The 18,215-nt window shown below is 42.4% G+C and overlaps 1 protein-coding gene across 1 annotated transcript; it reads right to left on the bottom strand.

Moving 5' to 3' along the window:
- Nucleotides 1-3,426: 3,426 nt before the first annotated feature.
- EBP (EBP cholestenol delta-isomerase) lies at nucleotides 3,427-11,959 on the bottom strand. Its single transcript, XM_081934206.1, has 5 exons — nucleotides 11,874-11,959; nucleotides 9,042-9,411; nucleotides 5,830-5,866; nucleotides 5,183-5,313; nucleotides 3,427-5,004 (listed from the first exon to the last, which is right to left on the bottom strand). Exons 2-5 carry the CDS (start codon nucleotides 9,352-9,354, stop codon nucleotides 4,793-4,795), a joined length of 693 nt encoding a protein of 230 aa, XP_081790332.1. The 5' UTR covers nucleotides 9,355-9,411; nucleotides 11,874-11,959; the 3' UTR covers nucleotides 3,427-4,792.
- Nucleotides 11,960-18,215: the final 6,256 nt, after the last annotated feature.

Genomic DNA, 18,215 nt, shown 5'->3' with positions numbered 1-18,215 from the left:
CCTTTGGCGCCGCCCACGACTTCCGCTTTCGCCGGCAGTCCCGGCTTCTGCGCTGACTTCATCAACCCGGTCTTAAAGGCGCAGAGCGGAAGGGCCGGATGGTGGCTCTATTGATATAAATCAAAGCATTTGGCTGCTGCTCGTGGGTTAAGCGGCAGGGGTTTGGAGGATAGAACAAAGGGCGGGGAAAATGACCACAAGGAGTGTTTTTTAAACACACATACAGACCAAAAAATTACATAACATTATCCGCTACAATGCCCTACCTGTCAATGACTACTTCAGCTTCAACCACAATAACACACGAGCACACAATAGATACAAACTCAAGTTAAACCGCTCCAAACTCGATTGCAGAAAATACTTCAGTAACTGAGTGGTCAATGCCTGGAACGCACTACCCGAGCCTCTGATTTCTCCCCCAAACCCCCAAAACCTTAACCTTAGACTGTCTTAAGTCTGTGGACCTCACCCCATCCCTAAGATGTCTGTAAGGGGCGTGCATAAGCGCACCAACGTGCCTACCGTCCCTGTCCTAATATTCCTTTTTATTCGCATCCATTTCATGTATCCAAAATCATGTTTATATATGTTATAGAATACATGCCTGACGAAATAAAAATAAACTTCCGACTCAGACGGAAATAAGCGGCTAGATAGAACAACGAAAGCCGAAGCCAGTGCAACGGTAATCGGGTATTGCTATCACATAATACCCGGGCATCCCTTTGACGTAATAGTTTCCCTGGGGTATATTGCCATAATGTAGCCCCCAGTGGGACTGGGGGGGGGGGGTTGTCCGATCTAGGTGGCAGACAAATGGTCACCAAAAAAAGTGCAGAAAAGAGTTTATTTAGCGGAAGTCCGGGTTTTTGCAAGCCAGGTCCGATACCAGCTGTATGGGGTGGGGGTGGGAGAGATGAATGCCATTCAGACTTCTCGGAGGCATCTAACTTGGCCACTTGCTTACGAGGCGTTCGCGATCCACGTGGACGCAAATCATGCACCGCTGTCCTTTTATGCCGTTATCATCCGGGTCATCACAAAGTTCCGCGACAGCGGCTGCCGTCTGGATTGGGCGGGGACGCCAATTCGCAGCCACGGATAGAAATAAGGTCGAGAATGCTGAGTGGTGCATTGTTAAGTTTGGGTTATGACGTGTGGCGGAAGTATAGAGCATGCACTTAAGGAAGACGCTCCTTTAATTTTTTTAAAATTGTCATGTATTTAATTTGGTTTGTCAAGCATGTATGAGAAAGCAAGTATAAGTATGAATATAACATATAAGCAGGTATACGTATATACATAAGAAATGAGTACAAATAGATGGGAACAATAGGACAGGGAAACCAGTGGTGGTGGGGGGGGGAGAGACACACACTTTTATGTTTTACAGGGCATCATAATCATATGATGATGTATTTATTAAGCTAAGCCTTTTTCCCCCTGATGTCACTATGCCAAAATTATGCGGTCATCAGCCTAATTATGGCATAGTAGCCATGATACTGCATCCGTTTTTCCTATACAAGACTCCCTAACTCAAGAGGTGGGGAACTATGGCCCCTTTATGACTTGTGGACTTCAACTCTCAGAATTCCTGAGCCAGCCATGCTGTCATAAAGGGACCATAGTTCCCCACCCCTACTGTAACTGGTCAGATTGGATCAGGAAGAGTTTGCTTTTGAGAGGCCTTCTCCAGTCTGGTGCCCTCCAAGCCCTTGAAATCGTGAATGGATGTGAACTCTTGGAATTGAGGGGTCAACAAATCTAGATGTGTAAGACTGGCATACAGGTTGCTTACAAGTAATAAGCATGCCTGTCCTTCAAGTACAGTACATTTAATCCCCCTATGCCAAGAATATGGACCAATCCACAGTAATATAAATTTGCAGGATTGTTTAAACCAGTAACTAAAAGTGTGTTTGAAGAAACAGAATGCCACACATTCAACAATCCTTTCCAACCGTTTTCAATTAGGCATTTTAGCTACCACCCAGAGGATTGAAACTGTTTATTTGTGGAATAGCAAAACTACAGCACTTTTTAATCATTTTAGTTTGGGGGATTTAATAAATCAAAATAAGAGTGGCATATGAAAATTTAAAAATGTGAAAAACTCTAAGAACATTGATGTGTATGTACTCGCCAATTTTGGTTCGTTTGGTGGCTTGGTTTTTTTTTGGGGGGGGGGGGGGAAGAGAATGAAATCCCTCACTTCATTGAAGTCTTTTTTTAATGTTACATCAAGGGGAGGCAATTGCCAAAAGCCATTGCTAAATCAGAATTGGAGCCTATTCTTCCATTTCCAGACCCTTCCAGCCTCTAGTCACTTGGTCAGCTCCAAAACAGCATCCTCTACTTAGCCAGTATTGATGATATGGCATCCTGTGCTGTAGAATGACCTTACCCAGCGTTTTTATGTAGATGTTAAAGAGAAGAGGATGAAATCTGAGGCATAACACATCAGCTATAAAACTTGTAAATTAGCACCTGATTGGGATGGCTGATATGATTGATGGCCAGGTGTCTCCTGAGAAGTATGCTGCTTGTACCCAGGTATTCAGCCATACATAAAAATAAGTTTGGGGTCATCCTTTCCTTTTTCAAAAGGAGCAATTAATTTAGAAAGCATGAAACTTTTTCATAAAATACATTTTTTTAAATTCTTATTGGCCTTATCACATTTTCAGTATTCTTTTTTAGAAACAGGATTGAGAAAATTATAAAAACCAAGACTTTTACTTAAACTTTGTTGCTTTGTAGATATATATTACATTTTCAGAATACCCTTCACCAGCTCTTGATTACTACACTAACCTCTACTCAGCCTATGTTACAGACTCAGATTCTATAAACTGGTCTTCTAATACTTTCAGTTGCCTTCTGTTCTAACAAGCTAGTGCCAACAAGCGTTAACGCAAGACGACCCTGGAATATTATAGTCACTACAACACAATGCAAACCCAAAACTTAGTAATTTAGACATCTCGACTTCAGCGAAAAAGATATTTCTTAATTATTCTATTGTGCCCAATGTAGCAATAGTAATAGCAATAGTACTTAGACTTATGTACCGCTTCACAGTGCTTTACAACCCTCTTTAAGTGGTTTACAGAGTCAGCATATTGCCTGCAACAATCTGGGTCCTCATTTTACTGACCTCAGAAGGATGGAAGACTGAGTCAACTGTGAGCCGGTGAAATTGGAACTCCTGGAGTGAGCAGTAAGTTAACCCTGCAGTACTGCATTCTAACCACTGCACAACCACAGCTCAATGCTTTTCTTCCACAAGAAAAAAATAGAAAGTTCTTGAAGATGAAATTTTACAGTTAAAATCTCCCCCTAGTATTACAGTCTGATTATATTTTAAACAACTCAGAGGAATAAAAATAATCTATGGTATAGAATAATGTAGAGAGAAAATTTCAATCACAATGTTTTTATTTTCTTGGGTGAAGTCTCACCCAACCAATACAATATGGAGATTGTTTATTAAAATGTAACATTTTCATTTACAAATAAGAGTTTAGTGCTGTACAGGGGGCACTCAAGGGAATGAAGATTGGAATACAGTGATAAACTTTGTTTAGAAAATGCCCTAAAGTAACAGATCTGTCTACTTAGACACAAATTTTTAAGCTAGTTTTGTTTTTGTTTTTGCTACAGACACAGAATCCCAAAGCAATTGAAAAAATAACTGGAGTTAAGAAAAAAGAAAGGAAAAGAAAGCTATTAATAAAATGAGTGATATCAAAGTATATTTTATTCTGCTTCCATTACACTCTTAAGGACCTACTCCATCAAGTTCCTTAGGAACAAAGCTCAGGTGTGGAGGTCTGACAGCTTCCACTTTGCTCTGCCTCAAATTATTTATGATTTTTGAATGACAGCTGTTGGGTATTATTTCCCAGTTTAAGCCATTCATTGACTATTCTATATTGGAACAAAAAAACAAAAAAAACCCAGTTTCAAGGCAAGTAGCTGAATCACTTTATATGGATAGAAGCAAATTGTGAACACCTCTAATGTTACCTTATATTTGATCGGAGAATAAGAAGATTGAATGTCTCCTGCATAGCCTCTATACCAGCGATGGCGAACCTTTTTTGGCTCGTGTGCCACAAGTGGTGGGAGCGCAGGGGGGGCGTGTGTGGGCGTGCCGCACCCATAATGCAATGCGCGACCCCTCCCATTTTTACATGCTTTTTTCGCCCTCCCCAGGCTCCAGAGGCTTTATAGGAGCCTGGGGAGGGCGAAAAGAGCCTCCCCCCCCCCGAGGCCCTCCAGAGGCTTCAGGGACCGTCCGGAGGCTTCCCTGAAGCCTTCGGAACGCTTAAAACCATCCTCAGAGCAAACCGGAAGTGGCACACGTGCCATAGGTTCGCCATCACTGCTCTATACAGTACTTCAGTTTTATGAATGCTAGGTGTGCTCTCCTTGCAGGCTTAAGTGAGCTCCAGGTTATCAAGGGAAACAAAGCTATATGGTCTTTAGCACGGCTCAGTTCAATGCAGACTGGAATTAGCTGGGTCACTTGATCCTAATGACATTTATTTAGAAATAAAAACCTCCTGATCTACAAAATACTCGTCATGAAGATAAAACTGCAGTCTTAATTTTAAGCTCATAGTTTAAGAGCTATAGATATTTAAAGAAAGGGAAGAGAATGACCACCATCAATGATAGTGTTTGTCCATCAATTCAATATAACAACTGAAAACAGGAGGAGTACAATATCAACTTCTGAATGGCTGAAAGTACAACCCAGTATGACCTCCTGTGCAAGACATCAATGTTTCTTGACCTTGTTAGCATCCATTACTCTCTGGCAAGCACTGAGGTGCTTCCAGGAATCCCAAATGAGAATAGAGGGAATAATAATCCACAGACCATTCAGGAAGACAAAGTAAAACCAGAAATAGAGAGGGTGCCCCATGTCACTATGGCGAAAGCCATCACGGTATTCAGTGCCGAAGTACAGAAAGTCTCCATATAGCTGACCTAAGGTTAGAGACAGACAACATGGCTGATTAGGAAGAAAAGAAATGGACAAGCCAAATAAGAAATGCAGCCAAGTGCATGGAACATTAATCAAAAATAAAAATATTAAATTAATTGCTTTAATTGCACTAACATTTACATACCCTGACATACCTCCCTCCCTCCCTTGCATACCTACCTAGTGACACTACTAGCTGTAGTACATATCGATGGGACTGGCGTGAAAGAAATGCAATTGCAGTCCAAAGACTGAGGGGAGTCATAAAACAAGCAGTGATGGTTTCCAAGCAAACTACGATATTATCTGATCTGCAGGTACAAAAATGAAACGAATGTCACCTTGAGGACCCAAAACATCCCACCTTTCTTACAGTTCACTACTTTCAAACTAGAGGGGGAGAAAGAAGAGCGATAATAGATAGATAGATTGGATGGTAGGTAGATATCCAATTTAGGAAAATACTTCATTTTATTTGATGAAGTAGAAAATGGAATGCACATTATTTTAAACCATGAATAAAAGCTTAGAAACTGTACTCATGCTGAGCTAAACCAATTAAATGACACCCTGGTTTCTCTGATGCATGAAAATACACAAAGATAATAAACCCATCTTAGGCAAAACTGCAGAATTTGATACAAGTGAGGCAGGTAAACTGGTAAACTCATGCAAAAATTTTGAACATCTCAGCTGTATTTATGTTTGCATGTCAAATCATCCTTTCCCTATCCCTACACTCAAAACAGGTTCTTTGTTCAAATTGTGTGCTGGATCTTTGCAGAAATATACAGACCTTTGCCTGTTATTTCAAAGTTAATACTTACGTCAGATATCTGCTGTCACCTTTGGCATATTCCTTCCCTGGAAGATATAAAATAAGGAGAAATGAATAGGAAAAGAAATCAATAGGAATGGTGGTAGGTTTATGAATTCCCTTGTATTTTTCTTAAATATTAATTATAACTAACAGGATTGTGCAGCACTTTAGATACAAAGGCAAACAGATGTTTGGAACACCTAGAAGTGCAAAAATGACACCTGTCTCCAACTCCTTAAGCCAAGCACATTTTTTTCTGAAGTTTCCAAGTACTTCCTATTTTAGAAAACAGAATATATGAGTACAGACCACATGGATGCCATCATGCCAATAAAACTTTCTAAATACATGAGGACCTTACTAGCCTAAAACCATGCTTTTTGGTAATGCAAATATTTAGACTTAGGAAATGCAAGTATTAGGTGATGCAGATACTTGATATTAGGAAACATATTTCTACCTTTTGCAGTTTTGACGATACTGGCAAGAATCAAACACTCTGTTCAATTCAAGTATAGTTGTTGGATTTGAAGGAAAAGGCTTTAGCATGATGTTGTACATGTACCCCATTCATTATGGCTTATTTGGCAAAACATGGCATAGTCAAGATGTGCAAAGCGAGTTATTGTGATTAGTATAAAACATAAATTTCTGATTTCTGCTTGCCTTATTGTTACAACGTCAATGCATAGTATCATAGCTATGTTTTGTACCTAGTCTTTTATAAGAGTTAAGTGTTTTGATCCTGCAATAGTGAGGGCAATAATTAGGGAACAGATTGGTTAAGGTGCTGGCCTAAAAACCAGAAGACAGTGAGTGACTTTAGGCCTGTTAATCTTTTGGGTTGGCACACTTCACAGATAGTTCTTTTGTGGAAAAGAGAAGGATGGAGTATGTTTGGTATGTTCATCGCCTTGTTCACACATATACAGATGAAACTCGAAAAATTGTCATTGAACCAGGTTTTGGTGCTTTTGGCAGTGTGGGCAGGTACTGGAAAATGAAGTCAGCATCTTCATAAAGCTCGTCTGCAGAAGGAAGCATGAAGTGCTCCAAAATCTCTTGGTTGACGGCTGCGTTGACCCTGGACTTAATGAAGTACAGTGGACCAACACCAGCAGATGACATGGCTCCCCAAATCAACACAGACTGTGGAAAGTTCACACTAGACTTCAAGCATCTTCCAGTGTGTGCCTCTCCATTCTTCCTCCATATTCTGGGTCCTTGGTTTCCAAGTGAGATGCAAAAGTTGCTCTCATCAGAAAAGAGGATTTTGGACCACTGAGCAACAGACCAGGTCTGTTTTTCTTTAGCCCAGTTAAGATGCTTCTGATGTCGTTTGTTGTTCAGGAGCGGCTTGACAAGAGGAATACAACATTTGAAGCCCATGTCCAGGATCCGTCTGTGTGTGGTGGTTCTTGATGCACTGACTCCAGCCTCAGTCCACTCGTGAAAGTCCCCAACACTTTTGAATGGCCTTTTCCTGACAATCCTCCTCAGGCTGCCATCATCCCTGCTGCTTGTGCACCTTTTTCTTCCACACTTTTCCCTTCCACATAACTTTCTATTAATGTGCTTTGATGCAGCACTTTGGGAACATCCAACTTCTTTTGCAATTACCTTTTGAGGCTTTCCCTCCTTATGGAGGGTGTCAATGATGGTTTTCTGCACAACTGTCAGGTCAGCAGTCTTTCCCATGATTGTGATTCCTACTGAACCAGACTGAGAGACCATTTAAAGGCTCGGGAACCCTTTGCAGGTGTTATGGCTTAATTAGCTGATTAGAGTGGGACACTTTGAGCCTAGAATCTTGCACCTTTTCACAATATTCTGAGATTGTGGATTTGGGGTTTTCATGAGCTGTAAGCCATAATCATCACAATTATGACACATCACAGCTTGACCTATCTTGCTTTGCATGTAATGAGTTTTATCTCATATATTAGTTTCACCTTTTAAATTGCATTAGTGAAATAAATGAACTTTTGCACGATATTCTAATTTTTTGAGTTTCACCTGTACAAAACATTTCAGTAAAACAGAGGTGCTTCGAGAGCATGCAGGGGCACACATATGGTACCTGTGCAGGTCCTTAAGTCAAATGTATCTTCTCAGAATCATGCTGAAGCTGCAGAGGGGAGACAGGCAACCACAGGGGAAAATGCACTGCTCTAAAGTAGACCATTTTCACATTCCACTGTACCCCACAACCATAGCATGTAGCCTTTAACACAGGTTCCCTAAGGATAACTATATGTGGAAACCTATTTGTGGCCACGATTTCCATTTTCACATCATATTAAGTTCCTATATTTGGGCCTTTTCCTTATGAACTATTAAGAATCAATACCTCTACATGTACAGAAAGAATGAAAGAGCTCTATATGGAGAGAATAGCAGAAGCATTAAAATATTCCAGCGTTATTTTATCTGCACATCTTACATTTTCCTTTCATTCCTATTGCACAATTGTAATAGGTGTCTTTCAAAGGTACATTAAAATAAACACCTGCTTGCAGGTACAAAAACTAATCAATCTGTAGAGTTTGTAAATCTACCTCTGGAATGATCTCAGGATAGTGCTCTCTCAAAAATAATTGCAGGCTTGTAAGAAGTTCTCATTTAATGTCCACTTGTTCACAGGATCTTTGAAGTTACAACAGTGCTGAATGAGAGGAACTTACAACCGTCCTTGTAGTTGTGGCCATCACAGCCACCCTGTGATCAGATAAATATCAGTCAGGTGGTTACAACTAGCTTGCAATTACATCACAGCGTCCCACTGTCATGTAACTACCATTTGCAACTTTCATTGCTGGCTTCCAACAAATAAGAGTTAATAGGGAAGCCCCGGGAGGTTGCAAATGGTGATCATGTGACTGAGGGATGCTGCAACCATTCAAGATTCATCTCAAGATGGCAACTAGAACGGCTGTTGTAAGTTGATGTGGTCATTTGACAGTGACTTACAGCCACACCACTTAACAACTAATTTGCTGGTCCAAGTTACTGTTGGTAAGCAAAGGCCATCTATACAAGTGTCACTATCAGATATTTGTGTTCAGAAGTCTGACTCAAGTACACAAGGATTGACCGCTTTGTGTCATTTGGCTTATTTGTGCCTCCTGCAGATCCTCCTGCTTTCCCCCATGTTAACCTGCTGCATCCATTTTTTCCCCCAAAATCAAGAGACAGAAACCAGATAGACACACATCTTACAGAGCTGTGAGAGAAAAGATCGATCCCCTGTGATTTCCATGAAGTAAAGCATAAACCAGCCTTCAATGACACCATGAATAAAAAAACAGATGGTAAACCAGCAAATGCTCAACGTGCGCCAAGTTCCAAAAGGGCCCCAGGTCTTGCTCCGCCAGCCTGCTACAAACCAAGTCAATATCAAGAGAATTCCTGAAGTACAGAATAGGAATGACAAGATCTTCCATAAGGGTTGGTCATTTGGGACGTAATTTTGGAGTTCCAAATTCCGAGGAAAGTATGGGTGATGGACAACGGGTTTTGTTTCCAGAACCATAGTGGTTGAGAAAAGGTGAAAAATGCAAGGGCTTCTTCTGGGAAAAAAAGAATCCACCTGCATTAAACACAGAGAACTAGTTAAAACACAGCGTATTGTGAGATTCTTTCAGCTTGACAGAAAAGATAGAAATAGAAACAGAACTTATCCTAAAATCTGTACATACACACAAATACACATAAATGTGCATGCATGCATGCATATACATATATAACACAGATATCAATATATACATACATACATACATACATACATACATACATACACACTATATACATATATATATATACTATATACCAGTGATGGCGAACCTATGGCACACGTGCCACAGGTGGCACGCGGAGCCATTTGTCAGGGCATGCGAGGTGCTGCCCTGTCAGCTGGCCAGTGCACATGCGCGCGCTGGCCAGCTGAATTTACCTTTTTAAAAGCCATTTTTCGCCCTCCCCAGGCTCCAGAGGCTTTATAGGTTTGCTTGGAGGGTGGTTTTAAGTGTTCCGAACGCTTCAGGGAAGCCTCCGGACAGTCCCGGAAGCCTCCGGAGGGCCTCTGGGAGGGGCGGGGGAGGCTCTTTTCGCTCTCCCCAGGCTCATGCCCGCACACGACGCCCCTGCGCTCCCCCCACTTGTGGCACGCAAGCCAAAAAAGGTTCGCTATCGCTGCTATATACAGTATAGTATCCCAAAGTATATATATGTAGTATATACATATAGTATATCCCAAAGGTCATAGTACTGGCTTAAGCTTTTAAAAGTGTCACTATACCCGTGATGGCGAACCTATGGCATGTGTGTTGCCCAGCTCAGCTCCACCACGCATGCGTGTCTACCTCCTGCTGGCTAACTGGTTTTTGGGTCTCTGCTGCGCATGTGGGAGATGCCCGTGCATGAGTGGGGGCGGGGCGGCGCATGCATGTGTGGGGGCAGGTGGACATGCATGCATGCAAAGGGGGATGAGGGGTGCACGGGGGGGTGCACACCCGTGCCTTGCCCTGTTTTTGGTTTCAGGAGCCAAAACAGGGTGTGGAGGGGGTCGTGCGCATGCGCAAGGGGGGAATTGCATTGTGGGCGTGGGCGCTGTTGCGCACGCAATTTCAGTACACAAGGACAAAAAGGTTAGGCATCATTACTCTATACAATAAAAACCTGCCTGCCACTGGTTTTAAATAAACTTGCATTACGCAGTACAGCTGCTCCTTTCACAGAAATCAGTTCAATAGATGAATTGATTTCAAAGGAGCAAAGTATCCCCAATCTAGAATGATCATGTTCCTTCAGGAAGCAGAAAATTGACTCCAGAGTCTTCTGAAGTCTAGAATAGAATAGAATAGAATAGAATAGAATAGAACAGAACAGAATTCTTTATTGGCCAAGTTTGATTGGACACACAAGGAACTTGTCTTTGGTGCATATGCTCTCAATGTACATAAAAAGATACATTCATCGAGAATCATAAGATACAACAATTAGTGATAGTCATAGGATATTAAATAAGCAATAAAATCATACTGGGAAACTAAATAAAACAATATAAATTGTAAAGATACAAGCAACAAGGTTATAGTCATAAGTGGGAAGAGATAGATAATAGGAAAGATGAGAAGAAGAATAGTCTTAGTAAATAGTTTGACAGTATTGTGGGAATTAGTTGTTTAGCAGAGTGCCACAATTCAGCTCAGAGGGAGAATTACCTACTTTCCACCTTTCAAACTACTTCAAAGCAATACCTCCCAATATTCAGTGCCATCCATTCACCCAAAGTGGACAGTTTATGAGTCTCTTTGTATTTTTTTTTAACATTGAGAACAACCTGTTTGTTAATAGACATCACAGGCAATTCACAGCAACATTATTCAGTCGCTGTTAAAAAATTAATAGTTATTACTAAATAACTATTTTTGTTTCTTATCTTTATCAGCTGACAATCATCCCCCCCCCCCCCCCAGCATTATTCTTCAGTTCCAATTTGGGACAAGGAAAGAAAAGCCTTTTTCGTGACTTTATTATTATTATTTTTTTGAAGAAAAAAGATTACTAATTTGGCATACCCGATTTGGCAATCTTCTTGTCCTGCCTTCCCGCAATTTTAACATTTTCCCTCGACTAGCAAAACAAGTAAATGCTGTAGTAGCAGATTCTTGCCTCCGCTTTTTCCGTCCTGAGATATAGAAACTCAAATTGCACCCATCATTCCAAATACGGAGGAGCGCCCAGAATTTTGGACTTAAAAGCAAATTAGCAGGACGATCTTAGCAGGACCTTGGGCAAAAAATCCCTAACAACACGCGCTGTAATGAGGCACTTTGCAAATACAGTCTATAAAAGATTTGCGCCCCTAAAAACACATTTATCCCACATAATCTTTGATCATAGTCTACAAAAGATGTGTGCCCCTAAACATTTATCCCATATAATCTTTGATCACAAGAGAAACAATAGGAAAAAATCTATCAATCAGCCAGGAAATATTAACGCGGGTCAGTTTTTCGGATAGCCAAAATTTCATCTCAAAAACCTTACCCAACGTATCTCGCAAAACTTCTGCACCAAATGCTTCTCACCCGTTTCCTAATCCCTACCATTATATCCCGTAGCACACTCAGCCGGGCATGGAAACAGACAGATAAGCCAGCCAATCAACGTCTAACACGACAAAGGCGGGGCTCTTAAAGGAGGTTTTTTGCTTTACCCTCCAACTAATAGGAACGTAAATCGTGGCATCGTATAGTATTCTGGCAAACCGATTGGTGGAAGGGGGCTGAGGCGATGTGGGTTCATGCAGTCTCTTCACCGCTTTCTCCCGTTTCTTCCTCAATTAGTAGTGCCTCATTACTTACTGTTTGTTTTATATAATCACCCACCTACCCAAAGAATTATAATTCAGATTTCCGGTAGCCATGGTTTATTGAATAAGATGCTATAGTTGGGTGCACAATAAAACTATCACCCGTTTTCATTCACACAATGAAACTGTGTGGCTAAATCACAACTGATGTTCTTCAACATCTAGATTATCAGAGTGTCTATATGAGATGTTCTTGCTGTAGCTTCTGCAATCAATATGTTCTAGGCACACCTTACTGGCTATATTAATTGAAATACAGAGCAGCCCTGATTTCTCAGAGACCTCTCATAGCTCAGTTCTGTTATCAACTTAATCACAAGTAATAATGCAAGTACTTCCTCACTCTCCCCTCCCTCCCATTGATGAAAGAAATTTCCTTCTGGGTTCGGCTCCACTGGAGACATGGAGGCTCCTTGGAAAGATGGTTTTAATGGTGGACAGGACCACATGGCCTGAGTCCTGAACAGAAAAGGACTCCAACATGCTTCAATGTTGGTGGAGAAGAAGAGAAGGGCCGATGGAGGGGCTTGCTGGGCTTTTAATAACCTGTTCAGTTCCACCTCTCTGTTTCCTGTTCCTGTGTAAGAAATGTATTCTGATTGGTTGTCAGACTCACATGGGCCCATGCAGGGGCAACTGAATAGGCCAGTGATGGCGAACCTTTTTTTTACAGCGTGCCAGAAATGTGCGCATGCTCGCTACTGCACCCCCCTGCGTGCCCATTCAATTCCCCAACCAACTGCGCATGCGCACGTGACACACACGCACACACACACACACACACACATACACACACACAGTGGTGTAGCGTGAGTTGTCAGCACCCGGGGCAAGGCAAGTAATTTGCGCCCCCTAACCCGTGGATTTTAGCACTCGAGTCTCTTCCATTAGATTAGTTAAAGAAACCCTTACCCCCTAAGCACATGTATTGTTTGTTATGAAAATACTGATGTAATTAAAGTAAAATGCATCTAAATACAAGTTTATTTTCAAACACTTTATTGAGTGCGAACATGCATTACACATTCTCCACATTTTCAGCAGGTCTATGAATACAAATCTACAAATGTAGTAACCTAGCATGGGCCATGCTATTATATGTCGTCTCACAACCATCGTGAACGACAAAAAATATCAAGAACAAAAACTAAACATCAAAATGGAACCATACCCTGGAGATGATCCAAGACTGGGCTAGATGGAGCCAACTTCCTCAATCCTGTACCTCTAATTGTAATTCTTTAATAGAAGTGCAAGATATCAATCTGTATATACAGATTAATTTAAATTCACCTGCTTTTAATTAGCACAAATTTTTCAACAACGGAATTGAAATCTACATTAAAGTCTCTCTCAATGGACAGTATTGCTAGATTACTCAGTCTTTCTTGGCTCATTGTAGATCTCTGATATGTTTTAATTAGTTTAAGTTTTGAGAAACTTCTTTCACAACTCGCTGTAGAAACAGTGATAGTAAGAAAGATTCTTAATGTGACAACAAAGTTAGTTAAACTTTCTTGCAGCTTCCACTTATACACCCAGCGAAGCAAATCTAAAGCTGACCAGTTTGCAACCTGCTCATCAGGATTGACCTCCTTATACAAGATAATGTGGTGCCGAAGTCGAGTTATTTCGGTGAGCATAGATGCAGCATTCAATTCTGTGTACTGAGCACACGTGTGCTGAATTTGTTTCTTAATAAAATCATCTTTTCCAGTATCCAACAATGTTTGGATTTGCAAAAAAGCAAATCGCTGGTGAAGCGTATTCATCTGCGTAGTACGTTTTTTAATTTCTGCGTGAAGCTGATCAATTGCTTCCAGTTGTTCTCTGCTTGTTTCCTGTATTCCCCTTTCAATGCGGAATGACCAGCGTGCCCCCTTTCAATACGGAATGACCAGCATGCCCACTTTCAATGCGGCCGGCCCCCCCTGCACCCCCACGCTACGCCACTGCTGGCACCCCCCCCTCCACAGTGGGCGGCGACCCGGTGGCTCGGATCGGATTCACACAGCCAGCACTGCAGTGAGAGAGAGTGAGTGAGCCAGGCAGGGGCAGAGAGCTGCGAGTGCGAGCGCGCCCCCCCCAGATGTTGCGCCCGGTGCGGCCGGCCCCCCCTGCACGCCCCACACTACGCCACTGCGCACACACACCACATGCACCCCCTCCCCCATGCTCCAGAGGCTTTCCTGAAGCCTGGGGAGGGCAAAAATGGCCTCCTCCACACTCATAGATGCCCTCTGGAAGCCAGAAACAGATCCTTTGGGGCCGTTTTTTGTCCTCTCCAGTCTCCGGAGGCTTTCTTAAAGCCCGGCTCCTCTTCCTTCCTCGGCTGTTGGAAGAGCGCTGCACCCATTTCATTCTCTTTGGGAGCCACCATGCTTGCCCCGGCGCAAGACTAGCGCTGCCAGGGAGAAATCAGCAGGAGGGGGAGAAGAACACATAAAGACACCGCCGAGGGCCTGGCAGAATATATTCCGCTGGAAGCGACAGCACTCCGGACCGCGAATCCTCATCAGAGCTGCAGCCTGGAGCCATGCAAGAAGCCCACTTGGGTGGGGAGGGAGGGAAGCCCTTGCCTGTCCTTGCCACGGCCGTCCCCTTGTCCCTGGCGGCTATCACAGTGCCGCTTCTGGCTGGTGTGGGAGTGGCTGAAGGGGCCGGCTGACCGCTCCTGCCCTTCCCCTTGTGGCTGCCACCGCTGCTGCTTTTCTGGGGTACCCAAGCCGGCCAAGCCCTTCGGACTACAGATGAGCCATGGGCTGGAAGGCGAGGGCCACGCAAGAAGCCCACTTGGGTGGGGAGGGAGGGCAACCCTGACCACAGCTCTGCTCAACTAAGCGATGGCCGGGATCCCCTCTCCATGTCTTTTTTCACGCGTGGGCCTTGCTCTTCCTGTTGGTGTTTTTTGCGTGCGCATGTGCGCCAGGAACCAGATCACCAAACGGCCAATGCGCATGTGCACACTGAAAACAAGATCATTTTCCTGGTGTGCGCATGCGCACCGAACGGCTCCTCTTCTGTTTTCTGGCATGCCAATGCACGTAAAGACCAGCTGGCTGCTGCGCCTGAAGAGCAACTGGTGATGGCTCCGTGTGCCAGGAGAAATGTCTCTGCGTGCCACTTCTGGCACGCATGCCATAGGTTCGCCATCACAGCTCTAGGCTGAGTCCAGGTTTGGTTGAATTCTCAGAGTTCTCAGATGCCATGTGGTCAGTTGAGTAAAGGCTTATATTATCATGCCTTCATTCCCAACCCCCTGGAGCTGAAGGGGAGAACTCTTTATTATGTAAAGGGACTGGCTTGTCCTTCTTAATGGCCCATTGACAAAGTGGGTGGAGGCAGGAAGCTACAGGGAGCTATTCTCAATTTAAAACATGTTTCTTCCTTTTCACATCCAGGGAAATGTAATATTCTGCCTTTTCAATATTTCCTAGGATATTTCATTTTTCTGGGAGAGGGCTGGGTGATAACTTCCTACACCATCACACCAAAGAACACAGCCATCTCTTACACAATTGTAATTCTTAGAGCCTAAGGGTTCAGGACTCAGAGAAGCAATCTTAATTGCTTAGATCTTTTTCAAGCACTTCTTCACATATAGTATTTTAAAGCAGAAATTACTTCTCTTGTCAACTGGATTGCAGCCGGTTTATATATAAAAATATCTCCTGTAAACTTTATTGGTTTCTTGATTAGGGTATTTTTTATTGTTTGTCTGGTTTTGATTCCTATTTATCTGAGTGTTAGTTGCTAGAGCAGATATGTTCCAGCCTCTTTGTTTCCTCCTTAGGTTTTTTATTGTCCTTTTTGAATGTTATGTAAATATGATTTATCTTGATGTAGAAAGAATTCTATCATTTGAGAAAAGGAGAGAAAAATGGAGGAAATGGTAATAAATAAAAAGTAATAAGTATTATCACATGAAGTAGAAACATGTTATAGGAATTTGTTCTATTGTGATATGTATATGTGTTGTGCTGCTGTAAAGGTGTTTTTCTTTTGAGCATTTGGTTTTTGGGCATTTGTGGCACATGTGCCTCTGTGAAAGCATGTGCCTGTGGTCAGTGGTATCTTTCCTGCATAGGGATCTGGATCCTTCATGGGTCCTTTTCCTTTTTCTACAAATGCCATCTGTTTCCTTCAGGAATTGGCACGTAACTATACTCTTATCTACTAGCACTTAACTATAGTAACTATACTCTATCTACTACCAGATCAATCCTCACACCTTTTGTGCTGTTAATATAAAGTAGAATAAAATATGGATTAAAATATAAGAATGAAGATATGACATAAAAGGAATAGTTAGAAGCTTGCTTAAAGGGACAGGGAAATGTCATCAGCCTTCAACCACAACATGTTCCAGTAAATTTCCCTATGTCAAAAGTCCAAAACCACAAGGTTCAATTAAAGTTCATTAATGGCACATAGTCCATACCTGTAACAAAAGGAGAAGTAAGACCCCCATCTTCTTATGAGGCTTTTCCCTCAAGGTAACCAATAAGAAATGAGTTAAGTGTTTCCGTGTTACACTGTCTTTGAGAATGTATAAGAATGCGTGCATCAATAATAAAGATTGTTCAGAAATTCACAACGTTAGCCATGGGCTAACGTTTCTGAACCTGGCTGCCAAATAAACTTTTCCTGTATCCTGAGAAGTCTAATGCCTGTCATTTTCTGCAACAATTCTGGCGACCGCGGCAGGACTTAGAGTGATATTTCGCTGAGGACAGAACGGACCGACCGGTGCCCCATCAAGGCTATCTCGCCCTTCTTCAGGCGAGATCTTTCTCTGGAAGGGGGCCGATGACCCCTCTTGGGCATCCGGAGGACACCACCGATCGAAGAACCTGACCAGGATCAGGATAAGTTAATAAAAATTACGACGGCTGAGAAAGAAGACGCCTGCAGGCAAGTATCAAAAGAATTGTAGACCCACTCGGTTAGGAGTGGAAGAGGGAGCTCGATCACCCCCCTGAGCCCAGGATAGCGTCCCTTCCAAATGGAACCGGCGTATCCTAATGAGGCTCTAGGTTTGTGTGGGTGGTTAAGTCATCGCAGTTCCTGAAGGCGACCGTGGTATTCTGGCACCCCAGGTCGGTGACAGTGTCTTAGAAATAGAACATGGGAAGGTGGGGAGCGTTCCTTGAACGCCTCTCTAATGCATGTTGAGCAGAAAAAAAGCTTTGAGAGTGTTTTAGTAAAGTCTCTGGCAGAGAAATTATCCTTACCCCTATTGTACAAGCCTCAAGGAGGAAAGAAAAAGAAAAAGAGAGGACAGTGTCTTAGAAATAGAACATAGGAAGGTGGGGAGCGTTCCTTGAACGCCTCTCTAATGCATGTTGAGCAGAAAAAAAGCTTTGAGAGAGTTTTAGTAAAGTCTCTGGCAGAGAAATTATCCTTACCCCTATTGTACAAGCCTCAAGGAGGAAAGAAAAAGAAAAAGAGAGTCTCAACGAAACATTTAGTTCCTGTCTGTTTTAACTTGCATGGTTGACCTTGATGATGTGTTTAAGTGTTTTTTGTTTTGTTAAAAAGAAAGAACAAACGGTCTCATTAGGTGGGGCCAGGAGAAAGAAAACCAAAAAAAGGTTATCTAAGGGACAGATCAAGTGGACCACAAACCTGGTCCAAGGGAGCAGTTGAGATAAAAACTCAGATTGCCCCTAAGGGAATTTTATTGCCAGAAGCTGAGGGGAGCTACGTAAGGTGTGGATATATGCTCCATTCTCAATGGCTGATTTATGTAATTGGAAAAATCAAATTCCTGCTTATAGAGAAAATCCAGATGAGATGCATGTCCTTTTTGCATCCATTTTTCTGAACTCACCAGTCTGCTTGGGCTGACATAAAAAGTCTGATGGAAATTTTATTAACCACAGAGAAAAGAAGGCTGGTGAAGGTAACCATGAATAAGCCTTTGCAGACGGATCATGTAAAAAAAAAAAATCCAGACTGGACATGGTTACTGAAGGAACCAGATTAGGAACCTAATACATTCAGCTGCAAAACTA

Source organism: Natrix helvetica, assembly GCF_964273705.1.
Source record: "Natrix helvetica genome assembly, chromosome: 1".
NCBI lineage: Eukaryota > Metazoa > Chordata > Lepidosauria > Squamata > Natricidae > Natrix > Natrix helvetica.
This window is presented reverse-complemented; position numbering and strand designations above follow the sequence as displayed.

What these genes read in the sequence shown, in the direction of transcription:
- EBP (XM_081934206.1), bottom strand. Translation starts at nt 9,354, where the DNA reads ATGGTTCTGGAAACAAAACCCGTTGTCCATCACCCATACTTTCCTCGG. An exon ending in GGTGACAGCAGATATCTGAC is followed by an intron (nt 5,314 to 5,829) that starts GTAAGTATTAAC and finishes TTGTACCTGCAG; the next exon opens with ATCAGATAATATCGTAGTTT. An exon ending in ACAGCTAGTAGTGTCACTAG is followed by an intron (nt 5,005 to 5,182) that starts GTAGGTATGCAA and finishes CTCTAACCTTAG; the next exon opens with GTCAGCTATATGGAGACTTT.